The 16,908-nt window shown below is 38.2% G+C and overlaps 1 protein-coding gene across 1 annotated transcript; it reads left to right on the top strand.

The window, feature by feature from the left end:
* The first annotated feature begins 4,594 nt into the window (after positions 1-4,594).
* LOC103140716 (solute carrier family 25 member 36-A) lies at positions 4,595-16,521 on the top strand. Its single transcript, XM_007555976.2, has 7 exons — positions 4,595-5,041; positions 6,979-7,143; positions 8,779-8,856; positions 10,431-10,531; positions 12,383-12,449; positions 13,232-13,521; positions 13,610-16,521. The coding sequence occupies exons 1-7, from the start codon at positions 5,001-5,003 to the stop codon at positions 13,801-13,803; spliced, it is 936 nt and encodes a 311-aa protein (XP_007556038.1). The 5' UTR covers positions 4,595-5,000; the 3' UTR covers positions 13,804-16,521.
* Positions 16,522-16,908: the final 387 nt, after the last annotated feature.

Below are 16,908 nucleotides of genomic sequence, written 5' to 3'. Positions count from 1 at the left end.
CGTAAAAGATACATTAATTGTTGTATTTTCACACATCTTCTAGGAGTGCAAACATTTATGAAGGCCGTTGTTTAAGAGTGCAGGTATGAAACACAAGCCAGGCAAGCCGCAGAGCACATGCACTCACTTTCAGTTTACAAAATAAGAAATTCTGCATTCAACATAGTTTTTTTCACTATTATTTTACATGAAGGTTACATATGATACAACTATAACGAATGATTTTTTTCTCCGAATGAAAAATGGACATGGAAATATCTATTAATGTGAATCTAAATCTGTTGTAAAATAGTACTGTATGTTTTTGTTTATTGCTTTGTTTTACAAGATTTTCCTAAAATGAGTGAAAGAACAACCAATGTAGTCAACAAAAGGTAGAATTTCAGAAAAGCTGTAGAAATCTGACTCTAAACCAGAACCTCAAGAAAACTGATTCTCCTTAAAAGAAAAATACACAATTTAAAAAGAAATGAGGAAGGTTTTTTTTTTTGCACAGTATTGCACATCCCAGACTCTGCAGCTATACAATGACTGTCCTGAAGATGCCAGAGAACATGTGAGCACCTCTGAAATGACTGACCACTCTGTGGTCACATGTGTTAAACTTAGAGCTCTGAAAATACCAAAAAGAGATTTTCCGAAGGGCTGATGGTGTCACATTGGTTAGCAATGTTGTCTCAAGGGTTCAGGGTCTTTTTCTGGGTATTCGGACTTCCTACCACAGTCCATGTTCATGTCAGGTAAATTGCGATTCTAAATTGTCCTCAAATGTGTGTTTGTGTTTGCACAGTTGTATGGGTTGTTCCCTCTCTCCTGTCCACTGACTGCTGGCTCCACGCTCCAGCCTGCAGTTTTGAAAACGATTATCCAGCGACTGAAAATGAATGGGTGGGTATTTTCTGAACCGATTGCACCTTATTGTTTTAATGTACTTAACAACAAAGTTAAAAGTTCAGTAGCCCAGATGGTCAAACAGTGGTTAATGATTGACATTGTGTTGACTGGACATACATGTTTCCAGAAACACTTCAGAGTCATGGAGAAGAGTTTTTGCATTTGTAACCAACAGGATCAGCCAGGACAAGATAATCAACAAAAGAGACAAATTATAAATTGGTTGTGGAGTAGCCACTAATTATTTTTAGCTGTTAGGTCAATTGGCTGCAGTTAAAAATCCTAAGTCTGAGTCAATATCTGGAGCTCCTGTTTGCAATTCACCGAAATATACCTTACATCCTTTTATGGTGACACAGAGTTTGCATGGGATTACTACAAACTAAGGGATTCCCCAAATCAATTTGCTTTAAAAGGCAGCGCCCTAATATGGATGTCACTCTGTTACCGGGTTTCTGAAAGTCTGTTACAAATGTAAAATATTCCACATTTCTTTAAACAAAATCATGGTGACTGGTCTTTTACTGTAAAATATAATAATAATAATAATAATAATAATAATAATAACCCTTGTGATTTTACATATGCAGAGCCTTGAAAAACTGTCCACAAATATAAATCTAAAATGTGTGGTGTGAATTTTTGTTCACTTCCCTTTTATTCACTAATATACAGAATGTCCAAAAATACAATTCTAAGTACGTAATCAACTCTCTTTTCTATCCTTAAATGTAATTTAATCTCAGTATAACTACAGATGTTTCTTAGGAAACACTCTCATGAAGATCAAGGGATCAGAGCTGTGAATCCTAAAGCAGGATTAAGTTATACATTTATATTTCAGGCTTTAAATATTACACAGTTCTGTTCAGTCCATCATCTGGAAATAGAAAGAGGGTGACAGAACAACAGACCTACCAAGCCATGACTTTCCACAGCTCATGCTGGTAATTCTGTTGACAAGACAACTTCAGTATTGTCTTTGCAATAGTTCTGTGGTGAACAATGCCAAAAAAAAATGAGATTGAGGGAAGTGGCTCATCTTCCAACAAGACAACAGCTCTAAACATGCAACAAGAGCTACAGAAGAAGAATTTAGATATAAATGTTCAGAAAGGCCCAATCAATGTCCAATTTCTTCACTTTGGCAAAAATGATTGTTTAAAGACACTTTTTGCTGAAATCGCCAGCAGCTTATTTGCATAATACTGACATAACCCTAAAACAGCGTATTCTAGAAGGAGGTCATTTAGGCAGAACTGATCAGGTGATTTCTCATCTGAAAATGATTGTTTGCAAAAAAATGTAGTAAATAGTGAACATGTTCAGTGTAGCCCATGGACTTATTCTGACTTATTCTGAAGCGCAACAGGTCCTTTAAATCAGCATTTGTTCTTTTAGATTCTGTCATTCTTTCTTGTTCATAAACGTATATTCTTTTTTTGTACACAAATGTTTTGGCTGCAAATCTTTTTAGCTGTGATTGCATTTGTCCTCGGAGGCCAACTAAAAGCCACAGAAGAATGTTTGCAGTCAAAGTTCAGACTAACATTTTATCTGTCCAGACCGTGGTAACCAAGATGTTGGCCTCTGCATCAACAACCAAAACAAACAGAACAAAAATAAATTTTCTTCACATACGGCCCTAGATCGTGTTTGGGGTATTTATTTTGCTGAAAAAAGAAAAATGAAGGTAAGAACAGACAGAAAAACTACTTTCATAGTTTTAAAGGATTGTTTCCTGCAGCTCAGCACAGGCAGTGTGAGAGGATACATTAACCTTGGCATGAAAACAAACAGCAATGGTTCAATGGACATTTGATTCATAATGGACAAGGTAAACTGCAAGTACTTCAAATGAATAGTACTTTAAGTGAAACATACTACAAACATTAATGGTGGTCACAAGTATTACAGTGGTCTGGACCATTGTTTTTAACAACAATACTCGTGTTGAAGGGACTTTTACCTCAGTATTAACTCTTCAATGCAATTTCTAACCATGTACCTAAGAAGACCCAGTCTGAAAACAAAGTAGATTATGTAATGATATTAATGGGGACCCACATGTACAGGATAACAGTTTAATTAGCTAACTGTGAATTAGCATTACTAGAGCAGGTAATAGACTATACAGTTTAGGAGATATGCAGAGGATATTGTTCATCAATGGGTTACATTGGATGTCCAGAAAACATAAAAGTCAGTAGGAAAATTAGAATGCTGTTTTGTAGTTATACTGACCACTCAAAGTACTTCTACAATGGGTATACAGTACCCCATATTCAAGCAGCACACTCAGCAAAATGACTTGGGGTGATAAGGTTGTAAGGCTACCTCCAAACACATGGCAAGCACTCTCCTACAGCACGACCCCGTCTCCAACTCTGCAAGGGTACAGATTGGAGACTGTGCTTTGAAGAGGAATATAAAATCTATTTAAAGACAAATAGTGTAGCTATTGTTGCTTTTTAATTCACTGTATTAAACTGTTTAAAAGAAATGCTTCATTTGGCCTATAAACTATATAAAGACAGACAAATGCTCTAAAAATAGAAAATGGATTGGTGTCTGTACTAAGACTTACAGTGCTTCCCTAAAAAAATAAAGACAACCTATAGATTATAAACTTTCTCCAGCAGCACCTTGTGCTGCTTCTGACTTCCGTATTATCTGGAAGTAATGTGATAACATGGGAAGTAGCAGCACATGATCTTAAGCAGTTAAAAGGCATCTGTAATTATAAAATTAAAGGCAGTATGAGTTTTATTTTCCTGTCCCACTTTGGAAACCTCATGTCCAATGCGGAGCATACTTCAGTTGTCTTCTCTTTTTTCTCTCACAGTTGCCACCAATCAGTCTGTACTGTCTAAAAAGAGCTACTGTATCAAAAAATTTAGATCATGAACTCTATCTGGCAGACTTTTTTTCATTCTGAAAAAGTTATGTTTTTTTCTTTCAGAAGAAAAAACATAACTTGCAACCCATTTGAGTAATGTAACACAGACGAGACCCTGCGATGGACTGGCGACCTGTCCAGGGTGTAGCCCGCCTCTCGCTCTGTGACCACTGGAGATGGGCACCAGCAACCCGGCAAACCTACTAGGGATAAGACTGTAAAGATAATGGATGGATGAATGGAACATATTTAATGAATAATGAACTGCCAACTCCAACTGCATAAGGATTCTGTATCAGTTCTCTTCAGGAACTCAGGTGAGAGTTCTGCGTTTTATCTTGAAAGTCCAAGGTCCAAATGTCTCATCATGCAAGTTGGCTATAAAACGGTTACTATGCAAATATGTAAGATGTGTTTTACCGTGATTGCTAAAGAAACAGAGCAAACTGAATTCAATGAACGGATATTTCTGCTTCAAGTCTGAGTGAAAGACAGTAGAGCAAAACAATTTTTACAACTATTACAAATTACAGCGTAAGAGGTCATTTTGGCATAATATTAAAACTCATCTTTAAAATATGATTAATCCAAAACCAGTGAAAACGGTCAGATTTCCTGACTCGGACTCTTCACCCAGTCTCAGGTCTCACCGCCTCTGCAGCTCCGATGATCTCTGCCCTTCAAAATAAAGGCGGCTATCACGTGAATGAGTAGTGACGAGGCGGGCCTTAGGCACCCCTCAGCCAATTACGTTCACTGTTTTTCGGCTTGCCATTCGATGATAAACATTGCGACCTGACCCGCTGAGCACACAGTCAGGCAAAACACGTCAACGTGAGGAGGTCAGTCAGAGCGAATCCTCCCCTTTCTGCAAGTCGCAGTGTTAGACTGGAATTAATAGGCTACTTTACAGATACGAACACTTTAATGAAGTAGTGTCCTGTTTCGGAAGGTGGAGACGCTAAGCTTGTACTCCGACATCCACCTTTATCACCGGAAACCTGTTAGCTTCGTTAGCTAACGTGAGCTAGCTCAGTTAGCTGTTACCTACTCTCGTTTTCTTGTATGCAGCTGACCTCGAACATAAGACAGACGGACAGAGTGTCGCTGTTTGTCATTTCGGGGTCGCTTACCCCGTGGCTTGACATCCTTGGCTCCCTTCGCTGCTGTGTGGCTCTCCGCGGACGGTTCTCGAATATGATACACAATGAGTCAAAGAGATACCTTAGTTCATCTGTTTGCTGGAGGGTGAGTATGTTCTACAGTCGTGTACGCCAGAAGCTAAGCTAGTTAGCTCTGTGCTAGCAGCGACCAGCTAGTTGAAGCTTTTCAATAATTACAGTGGTATGTAAATGTAAGTGGGATGTTATTAAAGGTACTCTTGTAACTGTGTAGCTTAAACATCAGCTTGACAGATATGAGCTACAAAAAGCTTGTCCCTGATTGTGTACCCGTACGTGCTGACACTTCAATGACAGTTATATATATGAATGAAATGGCTAGCTTGTGGTCACGCCTTCCGTTTTCATTAACAATCAGTAAAAGCAATACTATTTCCTATGTTTTATTTATTTTTGAAATAATCACTATTTTTTCCGCTTTAATGTGCAGTGTGATACAGATGTGTCAGAACCTCTGCGTATTAGCCCGAATTGCATAAAAATACAAGAAAAATGACATATAGAAGTTACATACCAACAGGAGTTTTTGGATAGAAAGCAATATCTGAATGTCTCATTCTTTGCTAGATCCAGTTTAAGCATGGTAATGAAGATTTGTTTACACTGCATTATTTAACCCCACTTTACATATTTTAGAAAATGTATAATAATGACATTTTGTTTGCGAATAGGCCGATAATTCAGCTCAGTTTCATTTTACATATCTCAATTTCACAAGAAATATCCCAAAGTTCCTTGCAAAACAATAGGATGTAAACCATGTACAACTACAAAGAAATATGTTATTAAATGTCATCTAATGCAATTCACTCATAGGCTAATTTGAATTCAGTTCGATGCTGTCAAATTTGATTCTACTTTTACTGCAATCCAACTATATGCAGTTCATAATACTACTGGTAACTATCTCTCTAAGGGAAGCCCAACGGATTGCATTTAACCACTGATATTGCAAAAGTCCCTCCTCCTAAGCAAGAACAGATCTTTTCAGGTAGAGACCTTTAGCAGTACCTGGCCCAGTATGAACAAACAAATGCCATGACCTACTGGTCTGTTTTCACTGGTTTTGGATTAATCATATTTTAAAGATGAGTTTTAATATTTACAAAAAAAGATTAGAGTAGAATGTAACTTTGAGCACTTTGCCCAGCTTTCACTGCAGTTTTTTTCTGCAACTTTGTGGCTTTGTTTTTATTTTATGAGCCTAGACCTGTCAGGTTTCTCCTTTTTGATGTTAAACAGTTTTTCCCTTAAATAAAATCTGTTTTGAATAAATCAAACCAGGATCATTTGAGTGCTGAGATTGCACTCATCCCTGTTGTGTATATGCTAAATAACTCAATCCTGAGCTCATCCCCTCATGCTTTCACTAGTGAGAAGTCGTATATCTTCAGTTTTCTACAGTAGTTGTATGTCCATTGCCTGCTAAAGCGCTCTCTAACCGGACCCCCTCCAACTGGTTTGTTACGGATTGAAAATTAACCAGTAATGAGAGATAAACCCACCTGAGATTCCTTACTCTGGTCGTGTCCAGCCCAGTGTGGTCCTGCTTTGATCGGCTCAATCATGTAGCACATGTACATATTGTTTTTGTCTTTTGTTATCAGTGTGTCTGAGATTAGGTTTTTTATAAACAGCTGAGCTGCTTTTTAGGAATGCTTTGGTCCTGGTAGGACATTCACTGAAAAAGAAAGTTAAGGGAGGGAATGTGAAGTAAGATTGGTTTCATGCACATGTAGATTCTATTTTTTTGGTGAGCATAGGCTTTATAAAACTTTGCTTTTAAAAAAAATGTAAATAACTAATTTATCATTTTATGTCTTTGTGTCTTGCTGACCTATCTTTATTTATTTTTTCTATTTTAAACACAAATTTACAGTATTGAAAGATTATGTGTTTTTAGCAGAAAAACACTTGAAAAGGTGAATTTTAGAGTTTAAAAACCTGTGCATTTGATGTCATCATTTTTTTATGTCTTGCTTGTCTTCTTTATTTTTATACCAGATGTGGGGGCACTGTAGGAGCCATATTGACGTGCCCACTGGAAGTGGTGAAGACTCGTCTGCAGTCTTCCTCCATCACCCTCTATGTGTCTGAGGTCCAGCTAAGTACCGTCAATGGGCCCAGCGTGACCCGTGTGTCTCCACCAGGCCCCTTGCACTGTCTAAAGTGAGTAGTCGACTAGTTTCTTTCCTTTTAGACTCATAAATACAGAATATACTTTGTCTTCAAATGGAGATACCAAGTCTTTCAAATGCATTCTTCTCCTCTGAACAGTTTTATCAGGATACAACCACACATAATAATTATTTTAAAAGGATTTTATGTTATAGAGCAGCACAATCTGTAAGGAGGAATACAAATTAAAATCTCAAAGGTGTATTGCGCTCAGTCCTCTCTGAGTTAATATTTTGTAGACCCACCTTTTGGTTAAAACTAAATCTGCAGATCTTTTGGTTTATGTCTCTCAGCTTTGCACATTTACAGACTGAGACTTTTACCCATTGTTGGTTGCTGAATAGCTCAAGCTCAGTCAGATTGGACGGAGAGCGAGCCATGAATTCTTAAATCTTGTGTACGTTCTCAAGCAGACGCGGGTTATGCCACTATAATTTTTTTTTTCTGAACTACACATAACTCTGATTGCATAATTAGGGTTATTGTCCTAATGGAAAGTCAGTCTTGCTCCATTCTCAAGACTTGCAGCATCTAACAGATTTTCTTTAAGACAAGCCCTTGGCAACGCGCCAGAACAGCATTGCCACTTAATGCTTACAGCCACCACCATGCTTCACTGTTGAGATGAGATGATCAGGGTGATGATAGAACTTCACATTTCTTCAGTAAAAATATTTGTGTGTAATTTTCTGTTGTTTAAAACTACGCTCTGCTTTGTGTTGGTCTGTCAGCTAAAATCCCAGCAAACTATATTGTTTGTTGTCATAGTGTAGAATGTGAAATGATGAAAGACCTATGAATCTTACACCTATAAATGTGCACCTGCCTCTGCTATGTTTGTAGGCCCTTTTTAGTTGGTAACCAGGTTTAAAGTGAGATTAGTACAACTTTTGTTATGTGAATCATTTGGCTCCGGCTCTTTCTTTACTCGCTCCTTGCACCGCATTGTGGCTTTTGTTTTTGTTTACTGTGTCCAGTGTCCCCCAGGAAGTGGCCACAGTAACCACTTCCTGAAACCAAATGTTATGATCTCAGTGATTGGACAAACTGTTTAAAAAAAATAATAACCAAAAGAAACAACAACAAAAACAATCATAAATTGAAAGTTGTTTACGGGAATCCTGAGATTACTGGCAGAGCATGACTCAGCATGGTTATTAAAGGGAAATAAGATCCAAAATGTGTGAACAGAAATAACTTGGGGGCGGAGCATAATGTTGGAGCTCATATCTGATACATTTTTGCCTGCTTATTATTGTATGCCCAAATGACCTTGACTGAGAATCCAAAAATGTCAGACTATTTTTATAATTGTGTTCCACTGACACATCTTAGGCTTTGCATGTAGGTCAAAGTTCCTCTGCCACTTGAATAGAGTTTGGTTTGGTTTCATGGCGATGTGAGAGGGGTAGCAAAAAATAGCTTCAACAAATGTCATCACCGACATCGAATGACAAAATGTTCAACATCATGAGTCAAAATGAAATATTTTAGACCAAAAACCGACTGTAACAGAATAGACTGGTTTTAATTTAGATTGTACATAGTTGTTGGGAAATATGTTAATTCTTTAACAGTTATGTGATTGTAGAGATAAATATGTGTGTTTGTGTGTTTCGTACTCAGACTGATTTTGGAGAAAGAGGGACCTCGATCTCTCTTCAGAGGCTTGGGGCCAAACTTAGTGGGCGTGGCACCTTCCAGGTGAGCTCTCTTCTGCTCTAATGGTCAACACAGCATCTATCTGAATAAATACCCTCAACAGCATTAAATCAAGACATGGAAACCTTTTCTTTCAATATATTTTTTGACAAACCTTATTAGTTAGTATTATAATTCTGCCACTACTTTCTGTCTTTTATTTCTTTGTTGTTTTGGTAGTTAAAGGAGATCCACAGGGTTCTGTGTTGGGAACTGTGATGTTCCCAACACAGTCAAATATGACATGACTGAAGTTTTGTACTCCAAAACTCTCAATCTTTCCTGTAGAAGCTCACTGTTGGTCAGTTATGTCCATTGACACTGTTGGACTTGCTCATGTTAAGCTAACGCCTGTGTGATTGAAGCAAGTATGTTTCAGTCACCATCTGTCCACTGTAACCATTTGATTGGTTTATGCTATATAGAAGAAATATATGTTAAACATTGTAAAACTTTCTAATGAAAATGTTTTCAAACACTGAAATATTAGCTTAGCTGGAGGAGTTACTCCCACTCCCCTGATGGCTGAAAATAAAAGTCCATCATTTGAATAAAACCAGAAAAAAAATGCTTAATGACAAAGGTCAAGGTCAAAGGTCTGAAGATAAATCAGACAGATACAAATATCTTTTTTTTTATTAGAAACAGCTTTATTATTTCTAGTTTGTAGCATGTATTAGGCATGCACAGTTTTCTCTAAATGTGAAGTGTGTGCAATAATACTAATAACAAAAACAGGTTTTAACAGAACTTCTACGTCAAAATCACAGTTTTTACCTCAGTGGCAACTCTGTTTTTCTGGGTTTGTTTTTGGGGTTTGCTTTGCTAAAATCCCACGTAAACATGGACGGGTTCTGTAGGCTAGCTGTCATTATGAGCCACTTACAAGGTTTTTTGAGGTTACTTGGAAACAGAGACACATTAAGGCAGCACTGTCATTAAGGTGCCGTTCATGCTCATGGCTTTCTCAGCAGTTTGCGCATTGGAGACATGGCAACAACAGCAAGCGCGTAATTAGGAAACTCGCAGATGGCGATTTCCAGTGCGTTTCTCCACATTAATGAGAGGAAGAAAGGGAGGACTAATGGCACAGAGCTGATGCTGAGGGGAACAGGTGGCACTGTTCAGAGTACATAGTGTTTGATTACATCAATGAATTCTGCTTTCACAGCAAAATAAAAAAGTGAAGACACCTCCAAAGCTGAACTTTAGATTATAACATGATGAATATGTTCATCATGTTATAACGCCACGGTTTGTGGCGTTGCAACGCACACAAACCGTTGTACTGAAAATGAAAAAAAAACAACATAAAAACAAGTGTGTGCCTTATTTTCTGAATGGCGTTTGTCTGAAGAGACGGTGAAAATTAATTCTGCTGTTGGTATTTCATCTCATGAATTGTTAAAACTCACTGAGCAGATCCTGCCTGTGTGTAATTAGGAACCTGACTTGCAGTTGGAGGCTTAAAGAAATTTGTTTTGTAGAGAAATTAATAAAAAGTGGCCTACTTGGCTTGTTTGACCTCATTCGGGTAAAACACCCACTGATCCAATTGTTGCTTTTCCTTCAAACAGAGCAATCTACTTTGCTGCTTACTCCACCGCCAAAGAGAAGCTGAACGCAGTGTTGGAACCGGACTCCACGCAAGTGCACATGCTGTCGGCTGGAATGGCAGGTAACCATGAGATCAGACTGACAGGGCAGTGCCGTGTCAAATTCAGCAACCAAGTGAGCAGCTTTTTTTTTTTTTTTTTTTTTTTTTTTTTTCAAACTTTTTTTTTTTTTTTTTTTTTTTTTTTTACAGCAAATGCTTTCTGTGTGGTTTAGTGTCAGGTTGCCGTTAGTTACTGTGGTGCTAACAGCAACCCGATCAGACTTGAGTGCAGTGTTTTCTTTTTTTTTAACTGCTATGTAGAGCTATAGAAGTAGTTTTCTGCTTTGGTTTTATAGTGCCTGAAGTAAAACTAAGTTAAACAACCAGATAATGACTTATGGAGAAAATTCTGAATCCTTTTTCACGTTTTGTCATGTTACAAATTCAAACTTTTATTTTGATGAATTTTATGAGATGGACCAACACAAGGTTGTGTTGGTCTATGACGTGAAAGGAAAATTTGAGATGGTTTTCTAAAACAAATCAGGGTTGGGAGATCCAGCTACTTGGTAAACAACTTTGTGTTGGTCTTCTACATAAAATACCTGAAAACCGCAATAAAAGTTGTTGGGTGTACCATAAGAAGAAGGACTGTATTTACTAAAAAAATTGTTCTGTTTCAACAGATAAACTAAAAAACCAATACAGTAATGGAGTGGTGTTTTGTTGGTTTCTGCTCTGAAGGACTCTAATCCTTCTGTAGAAAACAGATCTATCAGTCACACAGTCAGACAGCTACAGCTTTGTGTGTGTGTGTGTGGTACTGGGTGAAACAGAAAGTGGACTCCACCGATGCTTTTAGTGGACCGTAACTTTGGCCGTTTAAAAGCCTAGTCAAGGTCGGCATGTGTCAGTGGGTCTCCCTTCGGTTTCACTCCACACATTCTTTAGTGTTTGCACTGTGAGAGCAGAACTGGATGAAGTGTCAGCAGACTGAGCACAGTGCTTTCCTATGACATGGTCCATGAAAAGCTGCTTTAGATTAATAAGATTTAATTTGTTTTGTGTTTTTTTTTTGTTGTTTTTTTTGTCTCTGCTTCATATTTCTCTTAATATGTGCAGAACAACATTATTTTGATGGTAATAAAAATGTATGAAGAAAGATTTTCAGAATAAACAAATAGCATCTAAATGCTGGAGAATTATATTAGAGGGCTGAAAATAAGGTTACTTGCACTGTTCAGCTGTCCCTGTTCCTCTCGTGTCGTCTGTTTGAGGATGATAATTTTTTCAAAGTTCTTTTTTTTTTCCTTCGGTTTGTGGTGGATTAATTCCTGTGTTTTTGTGGGGAATGGGGAGTCAAATGGTTGCATGCCGGTCATGTTGCTACACACAAGCCTGTGTCTGTTTTAGGCTTTTACTCTACCGTAGCTCTCCTCTCGCAAGGGCATGAGACCCCCGCACCACCAGGGGTCTCTAGCTGCATCTGTGAGGAGTTACTTGGGTCTGCGTGAGTACTCACCACAGATCTGTGCCTCTCTTTTTGTACCTGGTTCTTCTTTCTCTTTCAGTATTTCTGTCCCCTCCTCCCTTACTATGTTTTATATATATATATATATTTTTGCTTCATTTGTAAAAGCTATTACAGCTAAATACAGCCTCCCTGACATGCTGTTACTCACACCTGATGGTCTATAAAAAGGCTATCTTTCCTTCTATAAGATGCCTTTATAGAGCTTAGATTTACGTAGTTTTAAAACAAGTTTTCACCATTTTATTCTGCTGCTGACATGGACACAGCTACAAGAACATTTACACATTGCTGTGCTTTTACAGTATCGATAAATATCACAAATGGCAACTTAAAACACAGCTTATTGTATTTTAGAAGTTTCTGGTTGTGTAATCCTCCCGTTTTCTCTCCTTCCTTAGGTTTTACAGCCATCACAGCAACAAATCCAATATGGCTCATAAAAACGCGCTTACAGTTGGATGCAAGGTAAACATTACACTGAGAGGGCAGATGTAGAAACTGCAGGATGACTTTTTTGGGAACACCAGCTGCTTTGATTTTGACTTGTGGGAGTTCTCTGAATTTTTTTATTGATTTTCTTTTTCTTTTTTTTTAAAGGCTTTGTTGATTCTTGTTGGGGACAGCATTTGACTTTATGATTGTTTAAAATATTCAGGATTTTTGTTCAAAATGACAATGCAAAGCCTTAAACCACAAGTTTATTTACCATTTATAATAATCACTTCTGTGATTTGTTACTTGTATACTGGGAACTAATTGTACCAGTATACAATTAGTTCCCATTGTATACTGGGAACTAATTCCCAGTATACAATGGCAAGTTTAACAAGCATTAAACTTGCCTCTGTAATGGTACTTAATTAAACAAAATCTAATGGTATGAGGAAAAGATCCTGGGGCTGAAATGATTAAGGCGATTTATTGTAGTGAATTGATAATTGAAATAATCATCAACTAATTTGGCAGTCATTAGCTAAAGTATACAGATTCAAAAATGGCCATTTTCTGGAAGAACAAACTCACAGCAGTTTTTAATCAAAAACTGAACACAAAATAAATGCATGCTTTTAAAATGGAGAAAAACCCAACTTTGCCTGTAAATATGTTAAGTCTGCTTGAAGTAATGCTCTCAGTATTTGCTTGAGCGTATTTTTAAGTCGCCTCTGTTGCAAATCAAATACCAGAGGATGCTTTGTGCTTTTCACATCATTCCACATCCCTCTTTTTTTTTTTTATTATTATTTCAGGAATCGAGGGGAGCGGAGGATGAGTGCATTGGAGTGCGTTCGTCGGGTGTATAAAGCAGACGGCTTTCGTGGATTCTACAGGGGAATGTCTGCTTCCTACGCCGGCATCTCAGAGACTGTGATCCACTTTGTTATCTATGAAAACATTAAGCGGCGCCTCTTGGAGGCCAAAACGCCGCAGAACATGGACGAAGAAGAAGAGGCATCAAAAGATGCTTCGGACTTTGTTGGGATGATGCTTGCTGCTGCCACATCCAAGACTTGTGCCACAACTATTGCTTATCCTCATGGTGAGAGTTGGAGATCAACTATAGGTAGCTAAAGCTAAATTACAATCCTCTTTTAATTTGTACTTACCCAAATCGTTTTAATTTGCAGAGGTAATCCGCACCAGGCTACGAGAAGAGGGCACCAAGTATCGTTCCTTCTTCCAGACTCTAACCACAGTACCCAGAGAGGAGGGCTACCGCGCCCTGTATCGCGGCCTCACCACCCACCTGGTACGCCAGATCCCTAACACCGCCATCATGATGTGCACCTATGAGCTGGCTGTCTACCTCCTGAACGGTTAAAACCTCCCTACCCCTCAGAGAGTTGGTGTAACCCTAGCCCTGATCAGAGAAGGAGATGAGAAAACAGCAGCACCTGCACACTAGTTGGCACTGCTAACAATCTGCTTGATGGAAATGGGTAGAGAAAGCCCCATCGGTCTTTGTCTCAAAAGCAAGGCCTTGGAGTTTTGTTTTACAACCAAAGGAAAAGGCACAAGTATACTCACATTCACTCTGGAAGTCATTGTTTTGATTTCTGTTCTGCCCCTTGTTCAGGTTCAGAGTTCTGAAGTAGGAACCCGACAAGTTGTTGGCAACTCCTGTATAGATGTGGGGGGGGAAAGCCTTAAAATGCATATTTTATTGCAGCAGCATAATCTCGCTGGAAATCTGAACAATTTCAACCCATCATTTGACTGCTTTTATTGATCTTTATTCATAATTATTTTGAATAAAATCACTGGTGGCCCAATGATTGCCATTGCTGTTGGCAGCAACTTATCCAAATGTCTGTTTTGCCAGTAGGTGAGCATTTGGAGGCTAAATGTTGGAGCATACAAACAAAAAGATGTTGGACCATTTCTGTTTTCATAGTCACTGAAAATTGTCGAAAATCCCGTCCTCCTTTCAACTCACCCCAGCATTTTCTGTTGGGGTTACATTTGAGGACGGGGATGACCATGGGAAAATATTTTGGTGTAAATTTGGTCATATGTTTTTGGTCATTATTTTTCTCAACATGGTCAGCTTCTGATACAATAGACTCAATATTCCCAGTTGCTTTGGAGGAGAAGTGCATCAGATTCTCTTGTGTTTAACATTGGACATAAAGTGCTCTCCTTCCTGTTCAGCAGTTCTTTTACGATACTCAAACTAACTCAAACTCCCCATGTTTACATTTGTGATGGTATTGACACAAATGGCTTTTTGCTTGCATCGGCCCAAACAAATGGAGGTAGGATCGCTCACTGTGTGGTGTAGGACCAGCCTATCCACCAGGAGAGGTGTACCATGTCAGTAAAACATGTGATTGCATTATTGTTACTTGCGTTAGTGGCGGAGTACCACAGGGTTCAGTTATTTTTACTACCAGTTATTTTTACTATGGCATGGGACAATTTTCTTCTGTATTGAGGATGATATTCGGCTATATTTATCCCAAGACAGTCTTGTAAAGGAGATTTTGTTTTATCCTGGGTAAATTAAGGTTAAATAAAAATAAAATTAAATAAATCCCTCATCTTTTAGTAAGTGAAATATACACCAGATGTTGGCATCTGGGGCAGTAAAAGGCTTTTCAACTCGCCAGATGTTTCACTGGCATCCAGAGTGAGAATAATACCCTACCAAAATATAAAGTAGAAGAATCCTTTCCAATTTTGATATTGGAAATAGTAAAATTTTATTGTGCAGCTCAGTTGTTGTGCCATCTATGACTTTATTCAGTTATTCCTTTATGCGATTTTATTTTTTTCTCTACTGAATAAATTACAAGTTTATTTTTCATAGCAAGATTATGTTGCTGCACTAAAGTGATTTTACTCGCATATTTCTCACACCTCTTTACCAGGCAAGCCATCCAATTGACCTACAGCCTTTAAATCGGTTCAAACTGCATAAAATGGAGTAAAAAAAAAAAAAACAGTTCAAAACCTGTTGTAGTCCTCGCGATGATTAAAGTAGCACATATTGCTCCCTGCATCCTTCAGAATCAAATTGCGGTGGAACGACGAGAAAGAAAGATTGTCTGAAGGGCAGAGGAGGGAAAAGATGATGTGCCTTGTGTGAAAACGACCCGCAGACAGAGATGCACAGCAGACAAGTCGCACAAGTTTTCATTTGAGAGGTTTTCTGCATTTTCAGTATTGGAGTTTCTATCAGAACAGACACGTTTACAGAGTTCATACACGGTTTAAAGTCAGCCGGTGCTTGGCAGTGAAGTCTGTAGGCGCGGCTGACTTCTGAACCAGTGGGTGTTTGTTTTTTAAGTGAAAAGTCATCTGGCTCCAGCAGAACCGAATCCAGTTTTCAAACTAACTGAATGTACATAAAGAAGAGCCAAGAAAGGATATGATACTCACCCATGTTGTGAATTAAAAAGTTAATATAATTAACAAATTCTAACAAAATTTGTGATTTTTTGATATATATATATAGATATATATATGCCCACTTAGATAAATATATATTACCTCTAAAATGTGATTGTGTTGCGGTTTTGAGCCCGTCGTGGGAAACATTTAGTACATTTTATCTAGGTGAGAGCAGACTTATCCCATTACTAGTTACAGTTATCTACAGAGAAGGTATTTCCAGATCTTTCTCCAGAAGTCATGATTTTTTATTTTATTATAATTTTTTTTTTCCCCTCAACTTTGTGGTGGAGACAGGCTTGTTTTACAGGTGAGGATATTCCTCTTGTGTTTACATCAGGACACCCCTAGTGTTTAGCCAGCGAAGTGGACAATAAACTGCTCGTCATAAACGCACATTCATTAAACCTTCACGTCTGTGTATGTTTTACTATTTATATGTGAAGCATTTCACTCTTATTTTTGGTGTTTTCTGTGCATAAATGTTGTTTGCAGAGATCAGATTTATCTTCGTAGGCAAAAACCGGATTTCTGATCTGACTTCATTTGTGATAATTCACCCCAAAGCGAACGCCTGAGCGCAGTCCTCAACTTGAAATGTTATGTGTTTCTGGGACTGTGAGGAATCATTTTAATACTATTTCCTAAAAAAAAAACAACCTTTGTACAAGGTAACTAATAAAAACAAAAAAGAAATGTTGAAAGGAAATCCCTGCTAAGGCCTAGCTACCGTAGTTTGCGCATCATTACTAAAGCCTTTACTAAAGTTTGTCAGAAACCCACTCTTGTCTTCATGTGACCGTACGGCTAGGTTCTCCTCTGGACACTGCCTGACGTGTCCAGAGGTTTGGTCTGTTTCCAAGCTCTGTCTTCAGCTTGCCAGCAGACACCTAAAGATTTTGCATCCGAACCTGCTTTTTGAAATTTTCACAACTTTTCCCATCTTAACACAAACTTTTGTTGCATCTGAAGATGAGCTGCCCCTCACTGTGATGCTCCCACCCCCATGTTAGGGTGTAAATACGATGTTCTC

The sequence above is a fragment of the Poecilia formosa genome, unplaced genomic scaffold, assembly GCF_000485575.1.
Source record: "Poecilia formosa unplaced genomic scaffold, Poecilia_formosa-5.1.2 Scaffold74, whole genome shotgun sequence".
Classification (NCBI taxonomy): Eukaryota; Metazoa; Chordata; class Actinopteri; order Cyprinodontiformes; family Poeciliidae; genus Poecilia; species Poecilia formosa.
This window is presented reverse-complemented; position numbering and strand designations above follow the sequence as displayed.

Bases quoted from the DNA above. Each gene is read 5' to 3' on its own strand.
- LOC103140716 (XM_007555976.2), top strand. From the start codon at position 5,001: ATGAGTCAAAGAGATACCTTAGTTCATCTGTTTGCTGGAGG. The intron at 8,857-10,430 runs GTGAGCTCTCTT...TCCTTCAAACAG, and splicing joins GTGGGCGTGGCACCTTCCAG to AGCAATCTACTTTGCTGCTT. The intron at 12,450-13,231 runs GTAAACATTACA...TTATTATTTCAG, and splicing joins CGCTTACAGTTGGATGCAAG to GAATCGAGGGGAGCGGAGGA.